Source organism: Daldinia vernicosa (assembly GCF_022497035.1).
Source record: "Daldinia vernicosa strain CBS 139.73 unplaced genomic scaffold F5Y00scaffold_23, whole genome shotgun sequence".
NCBI classification, from domain to species: Eukaryota; Fungi; Ascomycota; class Sordariomycetes; order Xylariales; family Hypoxylaceae; genus Daldinia; species Daldinia vernicosa.
Genome location: NW_025953939.1, coordinates 156,195 through 182,842, shown reverse-complemented (window position 1 = coordinate 182,842; position 26,648 = coordinate 156,195). Strand labels below are relative to the sequence as shown.

The 26,648-nt window shown below is 47.3% G+C and overlaps 4 protein-coding genes across 4 annotated transcripts; all 4 read left to right on the top strand.

Moving 5' to 3' along the window:
• Positions 1-1,822: 1,822 nt before the first annotated feature.
• On the top strand, positions 1,823-4,997 carry F5Y00DRAFT_269827 (uncharacterized protein; the record flags this gene model as incomplete). The annotated part of the gene is made up of 8 exons (XM_048012511.1): positions 1,823-1,831; positions 2,176-2,647; positions 2,700-3,256; positions 3,324-4,190; positions 4,252-4,294; positions 4,386-4,427; positions 4,485-4,598; positions 4,694-4,997. The coding sequence occupies 8 exons, from the start codon at positions 1,823-1,825 to the stop codon at positions 4,795-4,797; spliced, it is 2,208 nt and encodes a 735-aa protein (XP_047864816.1). The 3' UTR covers positions 4,798-4,997.
• A 1,915-nt stretch (positions 4,998-6,912) lies between these two features.
• F5Y00DRAFT_262041 (Clavaminate synthase-like protein) lies at positions 6,913-8,292 on the top strand (the record flags this gene model as incomplete). Its single annotated transcript, XM_048011313.1, has 5 exons — positions 6,913-7,156; positions 7,216-7,446; positions 7,499-7,566; positions 7,620-7,789; positions 7,848-8,292. 5 exons carry the CDS (start codon positions 6,913-6,915, stop codon positions 8,290-8,292), a joined length of 1,158 nt encoding a protein of 385 aa, XP_047864815.1.
• A 9,573-nt stretch (positions 8,293-17,865) lies between these two features.
• Positions 17,866-20,848, top strand: F5Y00DRAFT_236902 (uncharacterized protein). The gene is made up of 3 exons (XM_048007766.1): positions 17,866-18,218; positions 18,285-19,513; positions 19,566-20,848. The coding sequence occupies exons 1-3, from the start codon at positions 18,144-18,146 to the stop codon at positions 20,428-20,430; spliced, it is 2,169 nt and encodes a 722-aa protein (XP_047864814.1). The 5' UTR covers positions 17,866-18,143; the 3' UTR covers positions 20,431-20,848.
• Positions 20,849-24,015: 3,167 nt separating this feature from the next.
• F5Y00DRAFT_236890 (ammonium transporter) lies at positions 24,016-26,465 on the top strand. Its single transcript, XM_048007765.1, has 4 exons — positions 24,016-24,164; positions 24,271-24,602; positions 24,720-25,311; positions 25,365-26,465. Exons 1-4 carry the CDS (start codon positions 24,083-24,085, stop codon positions 25,940-25,942), a joined length of 1,584 nt encoding a protein of 527 aa, XP_047864813.1. The 5' UTR covers positions 24,016-24,082; the 3' UTR covers positions 25,943-26,465.
• Positions 26,466-26,648: the final 183 nt, after the last annotated feature.

Genomic DNA, 26,648 nt, shown 5'->3' with positions numbered 1-26,648 from the left:
ACGAAATGCGATCTGATGTGGATGAATTCGCTGTCAGTAAGGGTCAGTTGACACGGACGGTATAAAGGTCCCCGTTCCTGATTTGCCTGCTCTTGAGTAAGGAACTCTACGACCCGCCTAGCATTGGTTTTTGGGTCATATGGGGGGCATACATACGGGGTATGTTAGGTACTTACTCGCATAGGTACGCATCCAAACGACGCTGCTCTCACTAAGGCTCTTGTTCTCAGCCTTCTTGGGCTTCGATTGGGTTAGAGTTGAACACGCAGATAATTTTAAATCATGATCAATTAATCACGATCAACCTACGCGAGCGAATTTCCCAATTTGAACGAATTTGGATTGGAGTAAGGAAGGAGGGGGTAGGCGGGAGAAGATAAGGAGAAATGAAAATGAAAATGAAAAAAAGAATTAAGGAGTGTACTTTTTGCGGCTTTGTTGGCTGATTGGCGATGACATGACCTCAATGACATCTTATGCCTTCCACGTTTGAAAGGCTGCCATTGATTCGAACATTAATTCAACGTAGGTAGGTACTATGTAGCACGTTAGAGTAACACCAGATCCTACAGTCATCCGAAATTTCCTTATCGATACAATTTTCTGCTATGGCTGTATGTATGGTACCCCCAAACCCCCCCAAACCCCCGGCCAAATTAGCTCCAATCGGCCCCAACTCTATTACCCCAGTTGATCAGTGCAGTCAGTTGTTCTTCTAAGCTGATGTTCCTTGCAAGCTTACCTTATTATGTATATTATATACATGCATCAAGTACCTACATATCTAATCTAATCTAGCACCTAAAGTTATAATAGGTGTATTATAGTACCAGGTAAAAATGAGGTAAATAAGGTAAAATAACATTAAAAGACAAATGAGGCAGAATCTCGGAGGCGGCTTGTTTTAAGCGCGGGCTAGGTATGGCTTAAGTGCTACATTAACTGCTACATTACCAATTTACCAATTATAATATGCTCCAATACTGCACCAGTTAATAACTAAACCAGACATAGTTGCGGTCCTATCCGTGTTATCCCTGCTCATCCCTACATAACATCCCGAGGTCCCCCTTTCGTCCTATCAAAACCCTATCAAACTAGGTCCAAACCAATACCTCCCAGTCCCTCCCCCTTGATCAGCACGGATCCGGATTGCCTCATTTGAACCCACTCGCAAAGTCCAACGGTCACACAAGGCCTAAGTCTTATTAATTTCCCCCCTCTTTAAACCGGTGAAGCCGCCGGCTCAACGGCCGCCCTGGATCTTTCTTCACCGAGTTGTTTTCATCATCAGTGCCGTCTCCTCACTCTTCCAATCATCATCTCTTCCGTCCGGCTCAAATCAAGTCGGGGCGGCAGCATAGCGCCGTTCTTCTGTTCTCAATCTTCCCGTCGGACTTCCTCCATTCTTTCCTAGCTCATGCTCTCCACCTGCTGACTGCTCATTCACTAATTCAGCCCCCTTTGCCTATCTCAAATTATCTTGATAGGCCTCTAAGGTGTCTCAACGCGCAGGGCCGCGGCTCATCTTCGTATACTAGCATACTAGTATACTGACATCCATACCAGCATACTAGCATACTAGCATATCAGCATATCAGCATACCAACATACTAGCAAGCATACTAGCATTACCCAGCTAGCATCGTACAGCACCAGGGCACCAAAAGCAACCAAGGCACTAAAGCACTAAAGCACCAAAGCACCAAGCACAACACGACACAACACAACACAGCACAGCATAAACATAAGATAATACAACGCGGCACCGAAACACGGTCGCATTAGCTCTCTGATGATCCTGGCAGTCTTATTAGCGGCAATGACGCCCGTGAGACCTTGACGTACGCCGTCTCAACAAACCCCACTGCCCGTCTGACGCCCCGGTGAGGAGGCGCAAAAAGGTTACGCGCAGCTCTTGACTGCTCTTGTATGTGCGCACAGCAAAAAAGACTGAGGCCCTAGCACACACGGCACACACCCTGTTTTGTGGTGTTAGCTAGGCTCTTGTCTAACCCACCTCCGTCCTCATACGCCACACGCTCGCTCATCGAACGTATAATGGTAAGATTTTCTTACTATACCCCTTACCCCAGTTCGCTTCTAGATAGCCAAGTAATCTGTACCTTGTCTGTGTCTGTATCCCTAGTGTGCAGTCTGTTGACTTGCATATAGAATAACCCTAATATCAGAAAGCGCCGGCCTTACGGCCACGGGGATTCCCCGGTGGTGCCTATACCCCAGGATTCCTCTTACTCACTTTTTGCCTCTGCCCTTCCATCTCACCCGGAGGACTTCTCCGCTCAAGATCTACAAATACTCCAGCATGCGGCATCTATCTTAAATTGCCCCTTCCCTCGATTGCTGGGCCTCGATAATAGAGCTTCTCATCCTCAGCAGTATCCGCTCTCTTCTGTCCCATATCCTGTTTCAACCAAGAGACCACGTCTTAGCGCAGATATGACATTGGCATCCCCTCAGGAGAAGTCTTCGCCGCCTACGCCATCCGCCCAAGACGGCTCTGAGCGGCAGCATGCCCCTGAATTACCCAACAGTGGATACTCCATAGGAATAGACCGTTCTCGTCTCACACAGTACTTCACTAACTTCTCCATCTGCTCACCGTGCACAACTTGCGAACCCCAAGGTTTGCTTCCTGTTCTAGTTCTTTTTGTGTAAGTATACTAAATGTGACTTAGCTTACGGTTCGATTCCGGCCAGCTCGCCCTACGCTTACGCTTCGGGGCGTCAGTATTTTGACGATAGGCCATCATCTCCCGGATCAGCTCCCGTGACTATGTCGCCAGACCAGCCGAATGTCTTTGTTCCTAATGCCTCATCCACAGCCCCATCGATGATGCCTAATTACCCTATTCTACAGCCAAATCGACCTATGACTATGCAGCCTTCTACTAGCAATGAGGGTATGGTGTATCCTGAGGCCGTGCCTGGACAACAGTATTTTAATCAGTCAGATTTCCACCATGACGTATCAAGCTCCATGTCAAACAACACGATGGAGGCTCAATCATATAATCCGCAGTTGTTGGGGCAGAATAATACTGAGAACGTATTATCACAAGAAGTAGATAGAATCAGGATTGGTAACAAATCCGGTGAATTGGACATCGTACAGCCAAATCAACGACCTTCTGCTGCGAGGAGGGGACCATTCAAAACGAACGACGAACGAGAGAAGACGGCCGAGACGAGGCGAATTGGCTCTTGTATTCGGTGCCGGATGCAGCGGATTCGCGTAAGAAACCTCACTGTTTGATTTCTAGGTAGCGCCCTGCGTTTCATCAGCTAATTCACGACTCTAGTGTGAAACTAACCCTACAGATAAGCTCGGCACATGCTTAACATGTCTTAGAATAAACAATACCAAGATTTGGCGGATGCCTTGCCTTCGCTATAAGATCACCGACGTGAAGCTATTTAAGCCCGGGAACGTGAAGGGGTACGAATGGACTCGGAGATGGATAGAGGGGATCCCTGACGATATATCACAGTGGGCATCATCGGAGACGAAGATAGTTAAGGTTACCGAGGGGTACACCGAACAGGCGGTCGAGCTCCGAGTGCGCCAATTTGTTCCTCAGGATGGAGACAAACTCGAGCGTAGTTGGGTTCACGAGGGAACAAGGAAAAGAGTCAAAATCCCCCCGTATGCTATCGTGAATCTTGAAGAAGCGAAGAGTACATATACCAATTATATCAGGCAATGGCTGCCCGAATGCTGCAAAAAGGTCGTCGGCAAGGAGAAGTTCTTACTCGCAACGTACGGCGCTGCGATCAAAGCTTCGAGGGACCAGACTATCGACCCCAAGGAGAGTGCGCTTCTAAGGAAGGCGTTGCAGCTGTGGATGGCGGTCCGCTTGACCACTAAATCAACCATTATCGTTGGTGACGAAACGTTAGGGATGTCTAAAGATATCATGGATGAGACGAGCCCACTTCGAGGATGTGTTCCCCTCCCACCCGTGATGGGTGCACAAATTGAGCTTGTCCTTATTCATCAGATACAATCTAGTCTTCGGCGGGACATGTTGGAAAACTTACAAACTATGACACAGGCCAATAAGCAGAAGACCTGGTTCACGACATACCTGATCACGTTCATCCTGCTCCACAATGTAGCTCTCCTCTGCCAGCACGACGCTGGATATGCTCGAAAGCATGGTATCAAGGTGTGTATCAAATGAGCGCCAGACGGCCACGGGGACATTGCGCTCACTTTTTAAGTTGCAGAGCCGGTTTGCGAGAGAAGAGATGGTGAGAGAGTATCAAACGGGTAAGCCCTGGCGCCCCCTTGAGCGGGACTGGTCCTTCAACATTAGTTATCTTGAAGCTGGGACATCCTAACATACAGCCTTTTCAAACAGGAGCGAACATTCTGCTGGCGTATTTCCATTACTGCAATAGAGGTGAGAAACTCGGGGTTTCACATGTATTAATGAACCGAATGTGCTAACGGTAGATAGGCGTATATCCGTTCTCTTTGGAGTGCAAGGAGCAAGACTTGTCGACATTAGTCGACAAAGATGAGACGAAGATAAAGCTCATCCAGTACACAAGAGCACAAGCCGAAAAATACAGTAAGCCAAACGTCTCTGAATATTCTGTCGGGACTCTCTATACATACATAACAGTGTCCAAAAACGGGCAGGTCGCTAACCAGTTGATCTTACAGAGAAGCACTGGGCGAAGTTGCGGCAGAGTGGCGATTACGAGAATGATTTTTACTATATAAGTCAATTGTACGAGGAAAACTGGATGCCACAGTCCACAATTTGAGAGACGTGTAAGCCGATCCGCGTGGCGGGAGCTCGGCACAAAAAAAAACCAAAAAAAAAAAAAAAAAAAACCACACACACTTTTGGGCAAGATCCAGTTGTATTTACGCATAGAACTTGCAGGCCCGGTACAGGTACATACCTTAGGTACCTAACCTATTCTGCGTCATGCATGAGGTACGAGACCGGATGCAGTAAATAGGTACACCCTAGGCAGTTACATGCAGGCTCCCCCTACCTACCTGCAATAACGAAGAATGGAACGAAGATAGAGTAAGTGTTACCCAGACTAACATTGAAACATTGGAGTTACCAACAGGATTTTTCTTCTAAACGCTGGACCTGCCATATGTAAGAACGCACATGCAGTTTTGAGAGTTCTAAGAGCATATCGCTAGTGTGTTTAGGATATAGTTCTCAACTGACATCAGAGTAGACATCATCCGTACATATGACCATTCTGCAACACGATCCTGTCGTGCTATCCCCAAACGCCATACTGCAACGGCCCGGGTCCTTCTTGATTGAGAAAAAAAACCACTTGTCTCAAGATACCCTATGTTACGTACCTTGTGTAAGTAGGTACGGCAGCTGTTAGTCGGTGCATGCGAGTACGTGTATAGAAAGACGTCGAAAAGCATTATATCGGAACATACCGCCTATATACTCTTTACATACTCTTCAACCACTCGGGTTGTTCGAGGACGTATACGAATAGCTGAGTTGCAATCTTGTCAACGCCAATGCTACTTCAGGTTGCTTTTCCGAAACGCCAATGACCGAATTGTGATGTCGTATAAGATTTAAGTACATTGCCTAGGTACTACGGACATAATGTTCCTGCTCATGTCCTTCTTGGACTATACATGTACGTATCAATTACATCAATACGCTTTCCTCATGGACCCTAGCCATACAAAGCAACATCAAGGAAATAGCAATAGAATATGTACCTAACATTCTCACATGTATACGACGTAAAGACTTTCAACCTGCAGGATACCTATCACTACATTAAACCTTGGCATCGGTGTGGAAGCAAGCGGATCCCATCCTTTCCGAGAATGGACCCCCTGGTCCTTTCCCCTTGCACAGCCAGCGGATACATAGGTATACATATATTAATACCTTGCGGCTCCTTCTACCCCCCGGCCATGGCACCCTGCATCGCTACCTACCTAGGTCCTACCTAGGTTATCAAGACATGCATCTTCCCACCTACCCGGTTAGCAGGTCAAGATCCATGTTTCATGCAGCGACCCGTACCTGGTGGCTTGCATGCAGGTGCATATAATTCAAAAAGAAAAATGAAAAGCATGAAGAGGTAGCTTCGATGCTATGCTACGTACTTATGCGGTGGCAGGAGTGGATGTTTTGCATAGGTCTGTACCTACCTCTAGGGCTTGCCCTACCTAGGTATGTATGTACCTGAGTATGCAGGCCCTGGTGAATATACGGTCTGGTAGCCTATAGCCGCAGACCTCATATTCGTTTACGCCACGTCGTTACGGGTGCTGTATTCTAGGGGTTCCCTATACGCACCCCGACTTCGAGTTGAAGCTTCTATACTGGTGTTCTTTTCATCATATCACATCTCGATCAGCTTCGTCAAGATATTCGTATATGCTTATTATACAACATACCTAATGTAATTTAATTTCAGATCGGATAATGTATCGATGTCCCCTGCTGTGCAAGGCGCACTTCCCGTGTCTTGTAGGTATCTGCAGAGTTGTGCTTTCCAGTTAGCAAAAGTATATCGAAGTCGGTAAGGAGAGAGTTGATGGTATAAGGTTTAGGTATGTTCCATTTTACGAAAGTGCTTCCTCTTTCCTTCCCTACATGGTGTTCTTAGATTCCTAGTGTCTAGCTTGGTTGTCAGATTAAAAAATCCCAAGTTCTCTTCTTCCATTCTCATTTTTCATTCTTCACTTCACTTCACTTCACTTCTCACATCTGATCTCATCTGAAGAACTGTAGACCTGTCAACCCAGCCACTAGAATCTTTTACTCGTTTCCTTGTACTAGAACGCCCTTTTTCCAAGTCAACCAGTCTAGGTTCGTTGATGGTATGCTCTGCTATTGGATGCAACTAACACGTTACAAGACAGTAGATATGGATTCCAACAACGGTCCAGTCTTGTTTTCCTCGGGAAACGCATTGCTCCATGCGGAACATCCCTCGCATGCTAACCCTGCCTCGGAGGGATTGTCTAGTCTCCCCGTGGGCTTTCCCGCTCACTTGGGTCAGGCGTTTTCCTGGACGGGAAATCAAGTCAATGATCATGAGCTCCACTTCGTCTATCATTTGACTGAGGAGAACCTGGCAGAGGTCCGTTCCGCAAAGGATCACTTCAAATGTATGTCTTCCCCCAAAGTTTTCTTCGGAGTCTCTTCTTGACTAACCTTCAACGTCTAGCGTTGGAACTGGATGGTGATCTAGTCAGCCGGGACAATTTCCCTCTTCCCACGCTCGGTCCCAAACTAGATGAGCTTAGTCATGATATTCACAATGGCAGCGGCCTCTGCGTCATTCGTGGAATTAACCCGGAGGACTACTCCGTTGAAGACTTGACCATTGTATGGCTAGGAATTCAAGCATACATCGCTGACCAGCGAGGATGCCAAGACCACCGAGGCAACATGCTTGGTTAGTATACGAGTGCATGACCTAGATATCATATCGAGCTAACATTTCTTAGTCCACATCGTGGCAGACAGCTCCTCTCAGCTGAAGTTAGGCCACCACCGCCATTCTACCTCAGCTATTGTAAGTTGAATTGGACAATTGCATCTTTCTTCACATGCTTACAATATAAACAGTCCTTCCACAACGAGGAGGCGGGCGACGTGGTTGCTTGGTTGACTCGTAGCACTGCAGCAGCCGGAGGCAAGTGCATCGTTGCGTCGGCTTATACCATCTACAATATCCTAGCGGCCCATCGTCCCGACATCATTCGCACGCTTGCGAAGTCGGATTGGCCATTTGCTTTGTAAGCTCATTCTATCTTCAACATTGTTTGTAGGCGACACTGACATTTCCGATTCAAGTCCGCGCTTCCAATGTCGACCCATATTATTCCACCACAACTCGAGACTGGTGATGAACTTTGGTCGTACGCCCTTACTGGGAAATGCTATCCACCCACGCCCAGAGAATCTCCCCAAGCTCAATGATCGCCAGCGCGAGGCTCTTGATGTGGTGGAAGCGATTGCCCAAGCGGTCCAACTCGAGATCAAGACCCAAGCTGGCGATATGCATTTCATCAACAACCTTGCCGTTCTCCACAGACGCGAAGGATTCGTTGATGGCGACTCTCCCCAGCGTAAGCGGCACTTAGTTCGCATGAGACTACGCAGCTCACGGCTAGGGTGGGACATCCCGGAAGAACTGGAGCGGGAATGGCATGATGCATTCGACGCGGACACTTACCAGACGTGGCACCTGGAACCGATGCCTGGCGACGTGTTCCCCCTTCGTAAGTACACTAACTAAACAATATGGCCCACGATACCTACCTAGTAGGGCGGGTACTCATGCACTGCATCTCACGGGGAACGGCTGGGATTGGGAAAATTACCAATAGGGTTTCGGCTCACGGAGGTTAATACGGGGATAAAAAGGGGGTTCATCAATGGTTTCTTCGGGATGTATCAAGTTACGGTTTTCCTTGCTCTAGCTCTGGTTGAGCTACCTAATAATTCGCCGACGATGCTGGGGGTTGAGGAGGGTGTCCGATCCCTATAACGAAGCACGATCCTTTGGAACATCACTGTCTACCAGGAGTATACGATATGTCCGCCAGTTTTGAGACTGACTTGCAAGAAAATCATCACTATCCCTACCTAAGTACAATAGATATAGTATTACTCAACCTTTAGAAAAGAAGAAAAAAAATTTTGCTCAATATTGTTGCAGTCTGTGCCGTTCTCCACAATGGCCAAACGATTGGCTACTTTGCATCTCAATGTTTGACTTGGCAGGACAAACTTTTTCTTTGATTCTCTTTCAATACTACGACGTGCCGTCCCAAATCAAAATCGCACCATGGATGCAGCACCAACCGGGATTTAAAGCAGAATTGCGCGGACAATACTAATGGCTGCAGCCGTAGCGCGTCCGGTTCTCTCGGGAACTAGCAACGACAGCGGAACAACATTGGTCCAGAGGGATAAAAATAACTAGGATAGGATTTGAATTCATCAAATTCTGTGGTAACAACGATACAGTAGCAATTGTCAAGCTGGGCCTCGACTCTTCTTTTTTTCTTTCCCCCCTTTCTCCCTTTCCCTTTGGAATATTCCTAGGCCATTAATAGAGGCTTAATGGTAAACCAATAAACGAACAAGAGTATCAAGACGAGATGGTTGTCTACATACCCCATGCGGAGCTATATACTAGTAATCTATAAAAAGCGCGTGTTAAGATGTGTAATAACCAAAGTAGGCCTAGGCACGGCTCCTTGTCCCCATGTCCCCATGTCCCCGTTGCCATTGACACCCTCCCAACTCCTTGGTTTCTCCCGGACGACGGTCGAGATCGGAGATCAGAGGCGGAACGCACATGTGTGTATATTATGTACCTAGGTATGTAACCCATGTGCCACGTACGGCTAAGCGTGTTGGCGTATGTGTGCCTCTCGTCTCGCACTTGCCCTCGCCCCTGAATAGCGGATAGAGGTACCTACCTATGTAGGTAGAGTAGTTCGGGTGAAACGGTCTCAGGTCTAAAACTTAGGTCTCCTCGAGATGCAGCGTGTCAAGACCATTTTGATCGATGTGCATGCAGCCGGCGACCGCCGTTAACCATATATGAATATATTTATAAGGTGATTGTGGAGGAGAGTTACGGGCTTGTAATGCATTTGCAACCCATTAAACTCGTTATAGTGGAGTAAGACATATAAGTAAGACATATACTATGAAGAGTCTTGTGCTAGCGCTGCTACAGTAGTTTTTGCCGTAGACTACTCTCGTACATACGTACATAGAAGATAGGGAAGCGTACTATGTAATAAGCCCGTAGGTGGCTTTTCCCCCGTTGTGCTTGACCTCTTATAGTCCGTCATGTTCGCTTACTCCACTACAAGATATTATTTCTATTACATTAGGTACCTTAGGTACCTAGGTAGTACATTTCAGCTTGTCCGGATGCGATTATTCGTCTTAGACTTGCAGCATGCGTCGTAATGCGGTCTCAGGAAGGAAAGTAGGTAGGTAGGTACATGATATGTAATGTCCGTATGTACGGAATTCGACATCGCCGTAGCGGCGGTGGGCTTGATGCCCGGTTTAATTTGCCACTCCGGCTTCCACCCGGCTTAGCAAAAAAAAAAAAAAAAAAAAAAAAAAAAGCCCATGGCGCATGGACGCATGGACGCATTACACTAGACATTATCCACATTACCCACAATAGAGCAGGATGCAAAGGATGCAAAGGATGCAGAAGAGTGTAACTTTAAGATCCCGGCTGACGGTTTGGATCTGCACAAAGTAACATCTACGAAGTAGTAGCCGTTGTAGTACAAAATAGTCAAGTCACATATATGCAGTGTTCCGCCGCATATGCAAATAAGAGGCGGCTACTTGTTGTTTGAGTAGCTAAGGTTAGGTAAGGTTGGGTAGAGATTAGAATAGAGATGATCATAATCGACTTTCTACTCGTCACATACCGTTATATATGATATTTCGTTATGTACCTTAGGTACCTACATGATATTTCCATGATATTTGGTGCGACGTCGAAGAAGCGCACTGCAAAGCCACCTTCTGCCGCCCCCCCCTAAATTTCTGCCACCGGCTTCCTGGTTTCATTATCCGCGGGATGCCAAGACACTCCAGCCACAATAGTGTACATATAACAACCTTGTTCTCATCACATATTGCATTACGACCAACTCACGTGGCCTAGTGACCGCCATCCTTCCTACATTCCATGTTCCTTCTACATACATTAGGTACCTCACCCACACTTCGAGGCTTAAGAGGCTTGAAAGAAGATTTGTTTTTTTCCCCTATAAAATTATATCAACCAACGAGCGCGCGAATAGAAAGCCATCGTGTCAATCTAAGACTCTTGAGATTTCTATGCATATCGACACTTTTGCGGACGACCGCTCTTTCTCAAAGAGGCGGTCGGGATTTGAGATTGGGGTTTATTTCTGAGGTCTGGACCGTAATGATGATCAACGAAAAAGAAAGCATGCAAACAGAAGGGCAAGGCCTGGACTCTCGTCTATCACTTATTATGTACGACCCACGCACGTTATACACACGTCAGGATGTTGTCAGCTCACCCACGGAGGTCGAGCCCTCCGGAGGTAGACATTGACCATAGCGTCCGGGGAGCACGATCACTGGATCGGGGCAGACGGAAATGACGGCCGGTACCTCATTTGGTACCATTAATTCGCCTCAGCACTAAAAGGGGCACTATCATATCTCATAAAACACTTAGAAATCGTTGAGAAAAAAGTTGGAGGGGTGGTGGAATTAGTAAGAGAAAAAAAAAGATCGTTCTAGTCGAGTTCGGTTGAGCTCGAGAATGATGAGTTCATCTTCGCGGATGTGGAACTCCAACTATAGCTTGCTATACGGGCTGCCGCTTCTACAGCACCGTACGTAGCTGTTTATCTGATAATCTCAGATCTCTTGGACGTACGATGGGCCACTTACGCAACGCCTATGGCACCCGAATTCCCAATGCTCTGAACACGGTGTTTTCGGATAGCTACGCCTTGGCCAGAGTATCCAAATGTACAAGCATGGTACAAGATGGAGTACAAGTACATCCAACACCGGTGTGGTAACGCCGGACGCCTCCGCGGGTACCTAACTGTAATGTGCCGTCGCTAGCGAGTACCTGGTTGCAGTAGACAAGCCAAGCATGCCTCCAACATATCTGTTAGGCATGTGCTTGCATCCGCCCTTCAGATCTGAGGCATGGGGTCGAGGCTGGCTGGGCTGGGGCCGGGGCCAAGGAAGTGGGTATGGGTATGGGTACTTTTCTGCAAGGCCTTCTTGCACGGGGATTGGACGCTACGACAGTCACCGGTACAGGGCTGCCAGCTTTCTGCAGAGGACGTGCTGCTCTTCATGCACGGGTTAATCGCTGTAACCTGTCGGGATGCAGAGTTTCCATCTACCTACCGCCTACTGCATAGGCGAGGACAGCGGAAACCTGATGCCCTGCTGGCTGCTGGCTGCTAGACACACCCACGTAACCTATAGACGAGCCAAGGATTGCTGTCTCTCGTCGTCGGGGGCCACAACGCAAAGCCAACGAAAATGCACAACGAGGAGGCGATGGGAAATTGACACCTAAGTTCTATTACAACACGACCGGTCAACGAAAAGGCGACGATCTCAGCAGATTCGAAATTTGTCGATGAGCACATGTGTTCCCCGTATCCGATAAGAAAAAGGGCCTGGCCCGTTCGAAAAGAAAAAAACAAAAACAAAAAGGAGTGATCGAGATCAGCGCAATGCTTCTATCCAACCCTTTTTACTTTCTAGACGGCCCTCGACAGGATTGAGGGTGGTGTGACATGAACTCGTGAACTGTGCGCAGTACTTGCAGTCGGGATTCCGGATCATGGTACGGACGTATTAGAGTCGGATTTAGGATTGTCGATCCTAGAGAAATCGTGGTCTCGGAATGCGAGACGCGAGACGCGCGGTTGGTTACAAAAAGTGACTAATGAGACCGCACCACGGGCCATTATCGTCGCGTGACTCGTTGAGAGTCGACGTAGAATGGTTCCATTTCGTGGGAACCAATTTTAGTTCATTTTATTTTTCGGCCATTTCTGCGTCGTGTCGAATCAAGTAAGCTAATCCTCCACATCCGCTGATGAAGTCTGATATAGGAAATGGAAAATGGATATTAAAAATAAAGGTTAGGTACCAACATACGCAGGTATGTAGGTACTATGTAAGAAGACAGGGGGGACGGGGGGGACAGGGTTAAAGGGTAAGACTGCTTATTCGGCCTTACTGCCCAACCCATTCCCATGCGGATGTCGATACGCACGCATCTAGAACGGCCAAGAAGAGCTTTTGAAGGGCGAGAGCACTTGGCTCAGAAGTGCCTTCTTACACTTACACGTCTTACACGAACAACTCGGACTACTTCGTAGGATGCGTCCTAGAAGCCTTCGGCTAATGCTATCGGATAAACATGTGGTCAGCAGGTAGCCATACGCAACGATAGGTAGACACCTTGTATATCTCTACATACCTCATGTACGAACCCTGAAGGCTATCTACATCGTGTATGTGGGTAGGTGCCAGGTAAGTAGTGAGTTGATCTTAGCTACCTACCTCTAAGGGAGGGTGGTACCCATTATTTATCTGACATCTTTGGGGTCGAATCGGTGGATTTTCTTTCTCGTCTCGTTCGCCTTTCTCCTATTGTCTATCAACCCATGGCATTCGAGCTCTTCTCAACAGAACCGAATGGAACTCCACGGCATAATAGGGATATGCCATATCAGTCGACATGCATCGGAATGCTCCGGATGTGCGCGGTCACATAATTATCCATCGTATTTACAATGGCCTTCTTACTTGGGGTCTTGATCCACAAGCGCTCCAATGATTGCTCTGCAAGTTTCGATTCTGAGAAAGCGGCATAGAAATGTCCGTAGAGAGAGTAACCCAAACAAACTGACGTCTTAGTAACTCTAACCCTGTTAGCTATACGTAAACAGTTAATCGATATAGCCCAGTTCGGATCGATATGTCCATGGGAAAGTTGTCCTGTCGGCTTTGCAACGCACCAAATTACACTTGCCGTCGGGTCTTTCGAAACCAGACCATCGTAACTTGAAACCAGTTTCAAGTTGAACCAAACTTGGATATCACTAAGATGTGATGTGTAAGCTATAGATCCCAGCCTCGGTAACTCGGCTTACAGGCGGCTATCGTGGGCCAGTGTTGAGAGGATGAGCTTCGTTCCAACACCCGTTTCCAGCACCCAGTTTTATGGGGGCTTGGGATTACTTTCCCGAGAGGCAACGTAGAGTTTCGCCGAAGACGATTAACTTCTAAAGAAGAGAGAGGTACTTTTGAGGTCTCGGGAGCGAAATACGGCTTTAAGACTCCGCGAAGTCGGTTGTTGAGAGATTGGACCCGAGCTGGGTTCTGTGAATGAGGACGAGCAAGAATCCAACATAACCAAGTGGGACGCGGACGAATCTTTTATACTAATTCAATAGCGTCCCTCGGCAGTCGGCAGAGATGGTGGTGCGGGATCTGACCATCGTCGGTTTGTGCGACAGTCCGATCTAGAATGTTGTCGTTCACTCTAAGATCCAGGCCGTGTTACAGCACCGCGGCAACGGGTCGGGTCGAACATAAGCACTAGTAGCCCGTTACATATTCAAATCTCGGTTATCCCGCATGATCGGCGAGGTTCCCGTCGTGTGGTTTGAGTTTGCGAACTGGTGGGTTGACCTAACCCCCTGGCAACCAATGAACCTACCAATGCGAACCCGGATCTGGACCTTGCGATCCGCCACTACTACGACGATGGGGCGCTGCGAGGAGGCCGCGCCGCCCTTGCATGATCTGATCTGGCCTGCTTGGGCGAGGACGAGGCGAGCCTTTCGCTACGTACTGGGAGGGAAGACTTCGTGGGGGGCTTGGTACAGGTACAGGTACGTGTCTTACAGGCGAGGGCCGGCTATATGTATAAGTATGATGGCACATAACGTTCCCTTGGAAATGGCGTGTTGTTTTAACCCACGTTATGTAGATGGAAGGTCAACGCACGCACACACATACATACACATACACGCACAAGGCGACCTAAAGGAAGTGTCTCCGGGAGTAGCGTCTGACTCTTTCTATAGGTAGTCATTAATATTAGGTTATAGTACTACGGTAGTAGGCATTCCAATTCCAGGGTAGCCCCCCTTTTTTCCTTTCTCCATTTGGATGCATACAGATAAGTATGAAGACACTATGACGTTTCCACGCTATACATGTTGTACATATATACGCTCTCGGCGTCGATGGGTTCGTATGTAGATCGCAGATCCCGTCTCGGGCGGGTTGGGGTCCAGGGGTAGGTAGGTAGGTAGGTAAATACGCCCCGGTTCGTGGGGAGACGGAGACCCCGGGAGAGCTTACACAGTATTATTTATTCCACGGCTTCGTTGGCTCGGCCCGCTGATATCCGGGTTTGGGTTTATGGGTGGCAGGGTGGGTGGATGGTGTTGCCTGCCTACCTAGGTAACTAAACTAACCGGCTGGCGGTTGGAGTTACACAGTGTTAGGTGGGATTCGTGGCTACGGCTGGGCTGTTGTTGTTGGTTGTTTCGTTTGGAGGGGAGGGGCAGAGGGATGGGATGGGATGGGATGGGGGAGGGGAGGGAAATGGAATAATTGACGAGTCATCTATTTGAGATGGAGGTTCGCATTTGCGAGACCGGATCGTGGTCGATGTGTTTCTTTTCGTGCGGATGTTTGCTGCCACACTCCTGCTCTCGGTGCCCCGTGCCGCATTATGTGGTATTGCGGAAGGTAGCCTTGTATAATTAGCGGATAGCAAATTCGGTGTGTACTACACCCCCTGAGTGTTGTGACTGCTATCTGTGGTGGTTTATGTTGATTGGGTGCTTTTTTATATATGTCATGGGATAGATGGATAGGTAGGTAGGTAGGCAGGTAGGCGGGTGGTGACTATAAGGCGAAGACTCTTGTGCGCTTTTCCTTGTCTTATATCGTTGCGGAATAAGTTTCGCTGTGAAGACTGTGTTGTAAGCGTGTTTATGGCCCCTCGACTACCTAACCTACTGTAGGATGCTATCCCATTGAGAGGGGAGATAGAACAAGAATCATGTCTTATGGTGTGGTGTCTCTCCCTCATTGAGTCCTGGCTGGGTGCTACATGAGTAGATAGATTTGTACGCACGGGACATTCCCCGACTATCGGGTTTATCCTAGTGTCGCTGATGATAGACCAGGTTTATGTGGAAAGACTACCTAGTCGATGTTGGGGTTCGTGGATAGCGAGCTTTGATACGCTTTAATTAGAAGAGGTGGTAGATAAGGGCTAGGTATGTAGATTGCTGCGCGTTTAGCTCAGATACTACGGTTGTTATGGGAACAATGGCAATTTAGGTGCGTGATTTGGTCGCCTCACCTCGTTACGGTCAACCGGTTCTGGATTGAAAGGAGTACGTTAGGTATATCCGTTGGAAGTATCGCTGGAATATATCCCTATGGGGTAATATAAGGTAATGATATTGAGAGTCGGGGGAGTTGGTATACGGGCGGATTATTTTAAGGGGTCGTCTACATTACCTAAACTAAGCTCTACAGATGTATTTTCGGGAGTTATCTAGAACGTAAGAGAATTATGATAAGCCTACCAGAGCCTATATAGTCTGTCCGGCAGTCGTTTGTCGTTCAGAGATGAGGCTGGGCTATTGTTCTCGGCTTTGGGCATAAGGTGCTTGACAGTTCGGAGCTATGCTAGAAGGTATCAGATCGGATTGGTAAGTGGTTAAAGGATAATATGTCCTCATTACTCACTACTGCTACTTAACCGTGGGTAAAGACTTGGCTACTCGTACGTATAAATAATGGGACTGTTTCGCTTATGTATAGGGCAGCTTCGGCCGGTGAGGGTGAATATATCGTATGATTTACCCCTGAGCAGATCCACTAGGGGGTGGTCAGTTTTCTAAAACTTGGGATTAATTAATTAGGTAACTAAAGTATCAACTCGAGCAGAATGATGTTGTAGAAGTAGGCTATGAGAGTGGCTCGCTAAGTATTCGTCGACTTCCAAGCCATAAGGCGAAGGAGGATCTTGTCTTATGGGAATCACCCCCCTGTTAGCATACCTGATTACCAAAGTTATCACTCGAAACCTTGGAGATATGAAAGAATGGTTTAATGTGAGATTTGACATGATAAGGTTCCTCGAAGCTGATATCCTTATTGTGATGGCTTGGTCAATAAAGGGAAGGAGCTCCTATTAGTCCGCTGTTCGATCAAATTTCTATAATGCCAAGTATTTACTTCATACATATTGATGGTATTCATGATACCTATATTCCCTGTGCTATCTTACTACCTACCTCGCCGACCGCCCTAATAATTTATTAGAATCACCTGCCATGAGACAATACGGCTACCCCCTTGGAGTAGCTACTATATAGTAGGTCTGTATAAGAAGAGTATCGCTCCCTATCCTTAGAAGTGACACGAGTTACAATAGTCACCAATATTCAATATTTGACCGTGAGGTGGCCTTGATAACGTTGGGGATGGTGGTAATACCTTTAACGTGAATTCTAATAACTAGGCCGGATTAAGATAGATACGAGAAGGTCGGAAGGGCCTCGTTAGGAGAAGTCATAACGTGAAAACTCCAAATTCTACATAAGTACGGTATAAGCATGCGACTATTCCAGTCCCTTGTCCTCTTAGGCTGTTGTCTAAGAGTGCGTGATGATGGAAGCTTCTCCTACTACATTGTCTGATCTTCATCCGTCGTGTCTGTTGGCAGAGAGAGCTAGGCTGTGTACGATTACCTACGTATTCCCTAATAGTTATATACCCCTGAAGCCAAAGCACACAGAGCTGAAGTTGTGCTTTAGGGATTCACTGCAATAAACTAGCATCACACTATGTGGTTATTCTAGGCTCTAATATCCTAGTTGGACATAGTTAGCAGAATAATAGTTACTCCTATCGTTTCTAGATAATTCATCTGTATCTGTGACGTGAATTCTTCATTATGAAGTACTCTTAAGAACTAAAGTTAAATAATTAAGAAATATCCATTGTCTAGATTTCTATAGAATTAGTTGAAGTTAACTAGGTATACAGCTTTGAAGTTACCCCTGAGAAAGAAGCAAGTGACTCTTATTGGTGAGAGGTCTAAGTTAGGTGTCTTAAAGTACCAGTTACGGATCCGTACCTTAGGTACACATTGTGCAAGCACGGACCACAATATCATGACCCACCGTCATCCCACTATGTAGTCAGAGCTACATATGTAATTGGCGGGGTAATGTTTGGCGATCCCTTAAAGTTGCGGTAGTCGCTAAGAGCTTCGCAGCTTCACCTATCGTTATCAACTCTAATTCATGTTGGTCTCCACCGCCATGCGTCAGGCATGTGCATATTATTATGACTTCCAGAAGTTACGACGCCTTTCAAGACTAAAGACCTTCCAACTACAATAATTATTTGCAAGATATCCGCAATATATCTGCAATAATTAATCCGAGCCTCGTCTCCCAGCCTCGTCTCCTATCATCTTTCGTTACCACCATTAACATCAAATCCACCGATAAGCACTGGCCGCCCTTGGTAATCTGTGATGATATGGCGAAGGACACGAGCTCCATTGGCGGGGAGCTCCAAGTGAGCAAATGCTACTGCGAGACCGGTCGCAAGAGAGTAAGCACCTCGTCGAGCTTGCTTGCTAAATATTTGAACATTCCTACTAACGTTGTTGCTTTGTAGCATCGCATCTCCATGTCAATACAGATACCCTTCGAGGCCAATCACCCCGCAGGCGAAATCAACGTGAATAACGATGCGGATGGACAAAGTATCGACGATACTAGTGATTCGGAGGAAGCCATCGAAGATGACGATCTCCATATACTTGAAAACGAGGATGATTATGATGATGGTATAACGCAATCGGATATAGAAGATGATCTGGCCTTTATAGAGGCTTTAGTGCCCAATGAACCAGAAGATTTATCCACGGATGGGCTCTTCGACCCTGGAATGGATGACTTTGATGACTTTACCGACCAGGAACCTACTACGGAGCCGGATGGCGCATTGGAGGAAGAAGGACCACCGCGGATTGCGACATGGAGGTTGAACCTTACGGCACTATCACAAGTCTACAACATGTACATGGTGGCATACACAGACAAGATATACGTCTCCCGACCCCGCAGCTGCATTACAAACTCCTTGCCCGCGGAGCCTGACCTCATCCTACGACCTCAGCCTAGCGCGATGGGTATCGAAGTTGGTGGGTACCTAGATAATATATTCCCGCATCAAGTAAATCATCTGGTCGTTGGTGATCTTGGCGATCAGGAAGTTCTACTACTTGCCTACGACGATGGCGATGTCATCGGATACTACACTCGGGCTATTGAAAATGAGCTTCTGCGCCGTGAGAGAGACGGCCGAGATCTTGAAATCGTTCCCAAGCCATTCCTTCACGAGAATGTGGGGAAGAGCGCCTGGGGGCTTGCAGTTCACAAGAACTCTCGCCTCATAGCCGTCAGTTCCAACCTGCACACCGTCTGTGTTTTCGTCTTTGCCTTAACCGGGAAGCATTATAGACATAATCCCGGAGTCGACACGGTTGAATTCTTTAGGAACGTCGCTAAGGATCTAAATGGTAATACATCAGAATCATTAAACAGCAGTCCCACACCCGATAAGGAGACTGGCTATGTGTCTCCGCTGGAAAAAGCAATCCGACGTCGAGATGCCAACTGGCGAATTATCCTAGAAACTGGTCGGGAAGGAGCCAATATCCCGAATATCGCCTTTGCCAACGACAATGAGGGGAAAGCAGATAAGATTGTAGCGATAGATATCGAAGGAAGGCTCTGGGTGATGGATATTTGGAACTTTTCCGGCCGTCCTTTCGTCAAGATCGAGGACCTCTACTCAGCTCGCTCACGGAACTCGAGGTTTCATTATGACGCTTTCCGCAAGTAAGTTCGCCCCATGTTGCTATATCATTACGAATATGCTAACAGAAGCCAGGCCTCGGGGCTGGGGTGTTCTCGTACTCCCTGAAAGCAGCTTCCTCCCGGCAGCCGATTATAAGGACTCTCTGGGCCTAGAACAAGATAATATCAGATTCATTTCCCACGAGAGGATTGGACATTGGTTTGATATCAGCAGGGGTATCAAAAACGTGAAGAACAATTCGCCGGTTCATCCGTGGGTGAGATGGGATAAAATCTCACGATTCTCGTTCAACCCCGTTGAGCACAGGGGTATACCACCTGGGGGTTCATGGTTTGAATTCGACCAGAGGATGAAGGTCCCTGACTTAAGCGCCCCGCTGGAGTTTTGGCCAGGCAAAACCGGCCCTGGACAAGAGGAACCTAAGACCATTCTCACAGATGGAAGCAGTATTCTACGAACATACGAGGTCGATCTTGAACTTCGCAGTTTTGAGGAGGGTGGTATAGGTATAATGTTTGAGAAAGCCATCGACCAGTCTCGACCTCCACATGCAGTGACCCCAGCAATGAGAATATCTCATGAACGCCTGGCGAACCTCATACACGTCCCGGAACTGTCGCTCGTCGTAGCCGGCTCATTGTGCGGGCGGGTGGCGCTTGTCACTTTGACGCGTCCCCCAAAGAATTTCCTATTCAAGCGAGGCTTCAAGGTTGAGGCCGTCCTGCCCCTGAAACGGGATGAAGATAACGAGATGCGACCTATCTGCCCCTTACTAGGGGTGGCTGTCGGACCAGTGCCGTTCTCGGGAAATGTAGAACGAGCAACCGGTCCTGTTGGCCGAAGACGATACCGCATCATGCTTCAGTACTACGACCTCAGAATTCTCAGCTACGAAATATCTCGAAACTCATTAACAGACCCCCTCTCCATTGTATGAGGGCCACGAATTTCTTTCTCTTCTGTACAAAATCACTTTCAAGATACCCAGGGTTTCGTGGGATGTTTTCGAATCGAGGCTGGGCTAAACCAGCAGGCGTTTAGGTTGCATAAGGACAAGGGAGGACGGACGAGGCTCTTGAATCATTTGTCATGTTGCATGGCGTTCCCGTGAAGGATTGAAAAAGGAACCAAAAAGGTGACAAACCGAACAAATTGGCATGAATAAGGCTTGACTTGCTCAGCTTAGCTTTTCAGCTACTACATGGCTAAACGCATAGGTACTACGAAATGCCGCGGAGGTTAACCCGTGGGGGGACCAGACCAGCCGGACAGGGATTGGTTTCTAGAAAAAGCCACCTGGACTAGGGTAATTCGAGATAGTTGAATTTGGGCTCACGCTCGCTTTCTGAACAAAACCCTTACGTATCAAGATTACGCAGTGACTTACAAACTAAGCTTTACCCATAGATGGCATTCCGAGAGTGAATTGAGACTCGTATAATCAAGCACGTTAATGGCGAGGGTAATGTACGTCGTGTTTTAATAGTATCACTTGATTTCAAGAAACCAATAGTTATTCTGTTTTATGCTCATAACGCGAATCCGAAAAAAATGATATGCATACGTAGGCTGAGGTACATACCTAAGGTACGTTATATCCAGATCAGATGCCAAGACGCGATTTCGTAGGGTAATGATAAATCAATAGAACAGGAGCAACTTCTGATTGGATGATAAATCAAAGATAAGGCTTGAGCTAGCCTTTCCATTTAGAGTTAGGGTAATGCGGGTCACCTATTTATTTCCGGGGATTTGTGGGGCAGGTTTTGTCATTCGATAAGGTAAACTTCCTGACTGACTGACAAGACAGATATAAGTCTTAGGGTTGATATTTAATAGCACCACGGCTAAGTGGGAATGTTTAACCTAGCATGGCTAGTAGGTAGCTTTACATACAAATTTATATGTTGTGGTACTAAACATTGATACTTTTTAATATAGAACTCTTGAATCTTATTTTGATAAATAAGCACCACTTTGGTTAGTATCGTTGAAAAGTTGATCTTTCCATTGATGTTTAGTACCATAACATATAAACTTATATGCAAAGCTACCTATTAGCCATGTTGGGTTAAACATCCCCACATAGCCGTAAGTGCTATTAAATATCAACCCCGAGACTTGTACGCCCAATCTGCCAATTCAGCTCTTCAGCCCAAACCTACTAGGTTACCTAGGTTAGGTACCTAGGTAGTAATCTACTAATAATCTCCGGCAGCCTCATGCGTTTTCCTCGCTTCGCGACACGAGACTGTGAAACGATGCGGTACCGTCGTAGGCAGCTCGAGTAACACGGACGAACTTGGACGTTCTGGAAGGTTGCCAAACATAGCTTTAGGAGGTATGTACATAGCGTTGGACCGAGAAGTCGACGGCTTGACATGATGCAAATGGCCCGTACCTCAAGCCGGAAATTGTTAAGGCGGTACTTACATAGTAGACTAGAAATTGCTTGGTCTCAATTAAGCAATTGGGACCTAATGTCGATCCCGCCACTAGTGGTTCCCCTGTCTCTGAGAAGTTCTGCCGGAAAAGAGATTGAGGACTGGGAGACTTTGATACGGGAAAGAAGAAGAAAATACCTCGTTTAGGTACTCGTCGTGTTTATTTATGTTCAACGAGCGCGGGATGCGTGGTGGTTTAATTAGCTTAGCAGTTAGCATTTGCTTACATGTGAAGGGATTGCGATAAATCCGTACTTGAGACGAAGACGTCTAGGTTAGGAGGTAGTACAACTAGTTACGCAAAAATAGAGTCGGTCGCAAATGTTTCAAGAGAACTTGGCAGCTTGGGGCTAACTAATTGTTTTTAGCAATTGTTTTAAGCTTCGACGGTGTCGAGACGAGATGAAAAGTACCCTCGCCATTTGTATCCAGTTATAGGTATACTATGTACACTATAGACGGGCTTGTTCCGATCTCAGCCCCATATCGCGCGAACTCATCCACGATACAGCAGAGATAGGAATTGTTCGGGCTGAAAGCCGGCGCTCCCATTCGTCTGCTCCGAGGGCGTTGCAAATGGTTTGCAGGGTAGCGGACAAACTATTTCGTAACAGATACGCCCGTCCCACGCGATCTAGAGGCTCGAGCTTTTCTGCTTTACATAGCTAGACCAGGGACCTGCATTGATTGATGGACCCTTGGACTTGGGTTTTGACGACAACGGTGAGAGAAGAATATCGATTTCGTGGATTTTTAGGTACTTACATATATCGTAACGTCGTTTGGGATAGAGGGTAGGTATGGGATAGGTAATGTATCCATCGCCTTACCTGTATTGTATGAGGTCATGCAATGCGGAAAGTTAGCATCACCACCACCACTCGGATCTTTTTAGCCAAGGGCAATTGGGGGGCGTGCCCCTGACGCTGCGGCTACCTACAGAGTAACTCCACGCACCCCATATTATGGAAATATACACTATCTATCTAGATTAGAACGAGAGAAGGACGAACGCCATAAGCAGCAATGCTAAAGTGGATATAATAGGAATTTCTCGGAGATGCAGCTGTACGTTGATCTCCAGCTAGAGGGCTCTATCTATCTACTACCTACCGGCTGATGCGAAATAGATCTGATCCCAACCGGATGGAAATGTGAGCAGTATTGCCGACATATGTTACTGTGATATTTACAACCACATGGCATTAGATGTAAGTCTTTCTTGCGTACACTATTTACCTAAGTTACCCAAGGTACCTTAGGTAGGTAAGGATTTAGTATTAATTGTATCTGTCCCCTTCGTCGTGAGGCTATAACTACAGTCCTTATATAGGTAGATAAAGGGTTCCTCTAACTAGCCTTGGGCCAGCGATGTCGCTCAAATAACGACGCCTTTCGCACAGCCGGAACTAGTAACTCACAAGTACAAATTCAGATGCTCTAGTGTATGCTCCCCGTAAATACGAAAGTACATGCGTGTAAGCCTCTAGTGGAGTTACCTGAGGTAGGTACATACCTACATACATACATACAACATACATGGGGGTTCCTATCGTAAACCTTACAAGCTTCCATGTATATAGGTAGGTACCCAGGCATCATTAGGGTTTGGTTGGGGTGCAGCACCCCGGTACCTGCTAACTGCTCGATTACATACAGTTACAGGTAAGACGGAAACATCTGATTGGCCCGATAGTTATCTATCTTCCCAAATTTGGTTCCGTCTTTCTGTTAGTTAAGGCAAGGCCCGGCCGGACGCTTAAAAGTCTTGCTTTAAGTCTAAAAAAACCAACGAGTCCACTTCGGTCCATCTGCCACTTCGAATAAGTATGTATATGTATGTCGCCTCGATTCCCCATGCTGCACTTGCATGTCAACCGAGTTCTGGTCGTCGTCTTTTTGTTTTTTTCCTTTTTTAACTAACTTTTATTCGCCCCTCTCTTCCTCTGCTCTCTCTCTCCCTCTCTCTTCCTTAACTAACCGAGCATCGTCTATCTACAAGCTCCCGACCCCCGGTATCATTTATACTTTTCGAGCCGGCTTATAGACGTTAGTTACATGTTACATACATACAAAGGACATTGAAAACGACCGGCTGTTTTTAACCCCGTTGACCTCCGAATTTCTCGACTAAGTACCGACATCATGTCGTGGTCACCCTCCTACAATTGGACGGGTGCGCCCGCCGTGTTCGACGGCAGCAATCCCGAGACCGGCGGAGATTCTAGTATGTATTATAATCGCAATCACTAATTTTCACCCAGAAGAGAAAACGAGAAGTAGGTAATGCGCGCGGGATCAGACCGAAACTAACACGATTCTTACTTAAACAGGCACCGAAAACTTGAACCAATGGTACCAATCAGGCGACCAGGCCTTCATCATCGTCTCGGCATGCATGGTCTTGCTCATGGTGCCCGGCATCGCGTTTCTATACTCGGGCCTGTCTCGAAGAAAGTCGGCCTTGTCTCTGATCTGGGTTGTCATGATGTCCTTCAGCGTCATCATCTTCCAGTGGTACTTCTGGGGTTACTCGCTGGCCTTCAGCTCGACGGCCACCAACGGCTTTATCGGCGACTTACATCACTTCGGTCTCATGAACACCCTCGCCAAGCCTTCGCCCGGATCACCGCTCATCCCTGAGCTGCTGTACTCTTTCTACCAGGTAAGTTTTTTTTTTTGGTTTTTTTTTTTTCAGCTAGTTAGAACGAATCGAGTTTCTAGTTTTATTTTATTTTGTGAGTTACGAGATTTAAAATGCGATAACTAACATACGATCTAGATGATGTTCTGCGCTGTAACCGCGGCCCTCGTCATCGGCGCGGTCGCCGAGAGAGGTCGCATGCTTCCCGCTATGGTCTTCGTCTTCTTCTGGGCCACGCTCGTATACTGTCCCCTCGCCTGCTGGGTTTGGAATGTTAACGGATGGGCTTTCAACTACGGTGTTCTCGACTACGCTGGGGGTGGACCCGTCGAGATCGGTTCCGGTCTATCCGCTCTGGCCTACTCGTGGGTTCTCGGCCGCCGCCACGAGAAGATGATGCTCAACTTCCGACCTCACAACGTTTCCCTCGTCACGCTCGGTACCGTTTTCCTTTGGTTCGGCTGGCTGGGTTTCAACGGCGGTTCTGCCTTTGGCGCTAACCTAAGAGCTACAATGGCATGCTGGAACTCTTGCCTAACTGCTACTTTTGCCGGTATGACATGGTGTCTGCTCGATTTCCGTCTTGCGAGGAAGTGGTCCATGGTTGGTTGGTGTTCCGGTGTCATTTCTGGCCTCGTTGCTGCTACGCCTGCGTCTGGTTTTATTCCTCCTTGGGCATCGATCATCCTGGGTGTTGTCACTGGCGTCTGCTGTAACTTTGGCACTAAAGGTACGTCAGATTGAAACCACGGTAAAGATTTGTGCTAACACGTTTGAAAATAGTCAAGTTCCTAGTCAGAATCGACGACTCCCTCGATGTGTTCGCTGAACACGGTATCGGCGGTATTGTTGGTCTCATCTTCAACGCCTTGTTCAGTGCAAATTATATCATCGGCCTGGACGGCGTCAACAATGGAGTATATCCCGGCGGTTGGATTGATCATCACTATGCCCAGTTATACATCCAGATCGCCTACATCGTCGCCGCCTGCGCTTATTCGTTCGTCATGTCCGCCATCATTGCCAAGCTCATCGACCTCGTACCCGGTTTACACTTGCGCGCTACGGAAGAGGCCGAGCTCCTGGGTATGGACGACGACCAACTCGGCGAATTTGCCTACGACTACGTCGAAGTGCGTCGCGATTTCTTAGCGTGGACCCCCGCCAAGGAAGAGCCTACCGCGGACGGCCACAGAATCATCCCGCAGCACGGAATCGAAGAGCACCAACACATGGCCAATACGAACGGCCTGGCTCTCGAGAAAGAGCAGGAGAAGCTAGGAGCTTCGGTTAGAGCCCCCGCCAAGGCGGCCGCTGCCGAAGATACTGCTACGCAGGGCAGCAGGGGAAGCGGAGAATAAGCAAGCCTCTGCTTCGTTTACTTCCACCTCGACTGTATTAAACCCCGGAGGACCATCATCGACCGTTGTTACTATTACACTACACTATTTGACATAAATTGCGCGTGTGTTATTACATAATACCCATCAGTTCTTTTTTTTTCTCTTCTTGTCCTTTTTTTATTTGCGTGTTCTTATTATTCTCCGTCCAAGTCGGAGTTCGTCGGAAGAAAAATAAAAGTTCTGCCGGGAGGGGGCGGGATGAATGATATTGTTTTTCGTCCTTGAAGGCATGGCGTTCTAGGCGTTGCTATTACTGCTGCTTCTCTGATATGAGAGACAAACAAGGAGGGAGGGAGGGGAGGGGAGATGTTTGCGACGATTTGCGACGATTTGAGACGAGGGGACGGATTGATGGATACGATGTCTTGTGTGAGGGTGAGGGATGAACATGCTGGCTGACTACCTAGGTTAGTTAGGCTAGGTACATAGGTATATACTGCCTATACTACCAACTACCAATGCAAATTTTTGGAACGCTTTATCATGAGCGAATTATGACATTTCGTGATAATTCCCGGTGTAGTAAGTGCTCGATATGCTAGAATCGTAGCATCGAGATCAGTAAACGAATAGTGTAGTCGTTATTCCGTACGTCTACTCTACTCTACTCTACTCTTCACGTCACATATCGCCAAAACACTTATATAGGTACCTACTATACTAT

Excerpts from the sequence above, each read along its gene's own strand:
- F5Y00DRAFT_236902 (XM_048007766.1), top strand. The coding sequence starts at position 18,144 with ATGGCGAAGGACACGAGCTCCATTGGCGGGGAGCTCCAAGTGAGCAAA. Across the intron at positions 18,219-18,284 it reads GCGAGACCGGTCGCAAGAGA|CATCGCATCTCCATGTCAAT; the intron begins GTAAGCACCTCG and ends GTTGCTTTGTAG. Across the intron at positions 19,514-19,565 it reads CATTATGACGCTTTCCGCAA|GCCTCGGGGCTGGGGTGTTC; the intron begins GTAAGTTCGCCC and ends AACAGAAGCCAG.
- F5Y00DRAFT_236890 (XM_048007765.1), top strand. The coding sequence starts at position 24,083 with ATGTCGTGGTCACCCTCCTACAATTGGACGGGTGCGCCCGCCGTGTTC. Across the intron at positions 24,603-24,719 it reads TGCTGTACTCTTTCTACCAG|ATGATGTTCTGCGCTGTAAC; the intron begins GTAAGTTTTTTT and ends CATACGATCTAG. Across the intron at positions 25,312-25,364 it reads CTGTAACTTTGGCACTAAAG|TCAAGTTCCTAGTCAGAATC; the intron begins GTACGTCAGATT and ends GTTTGAAAATAG.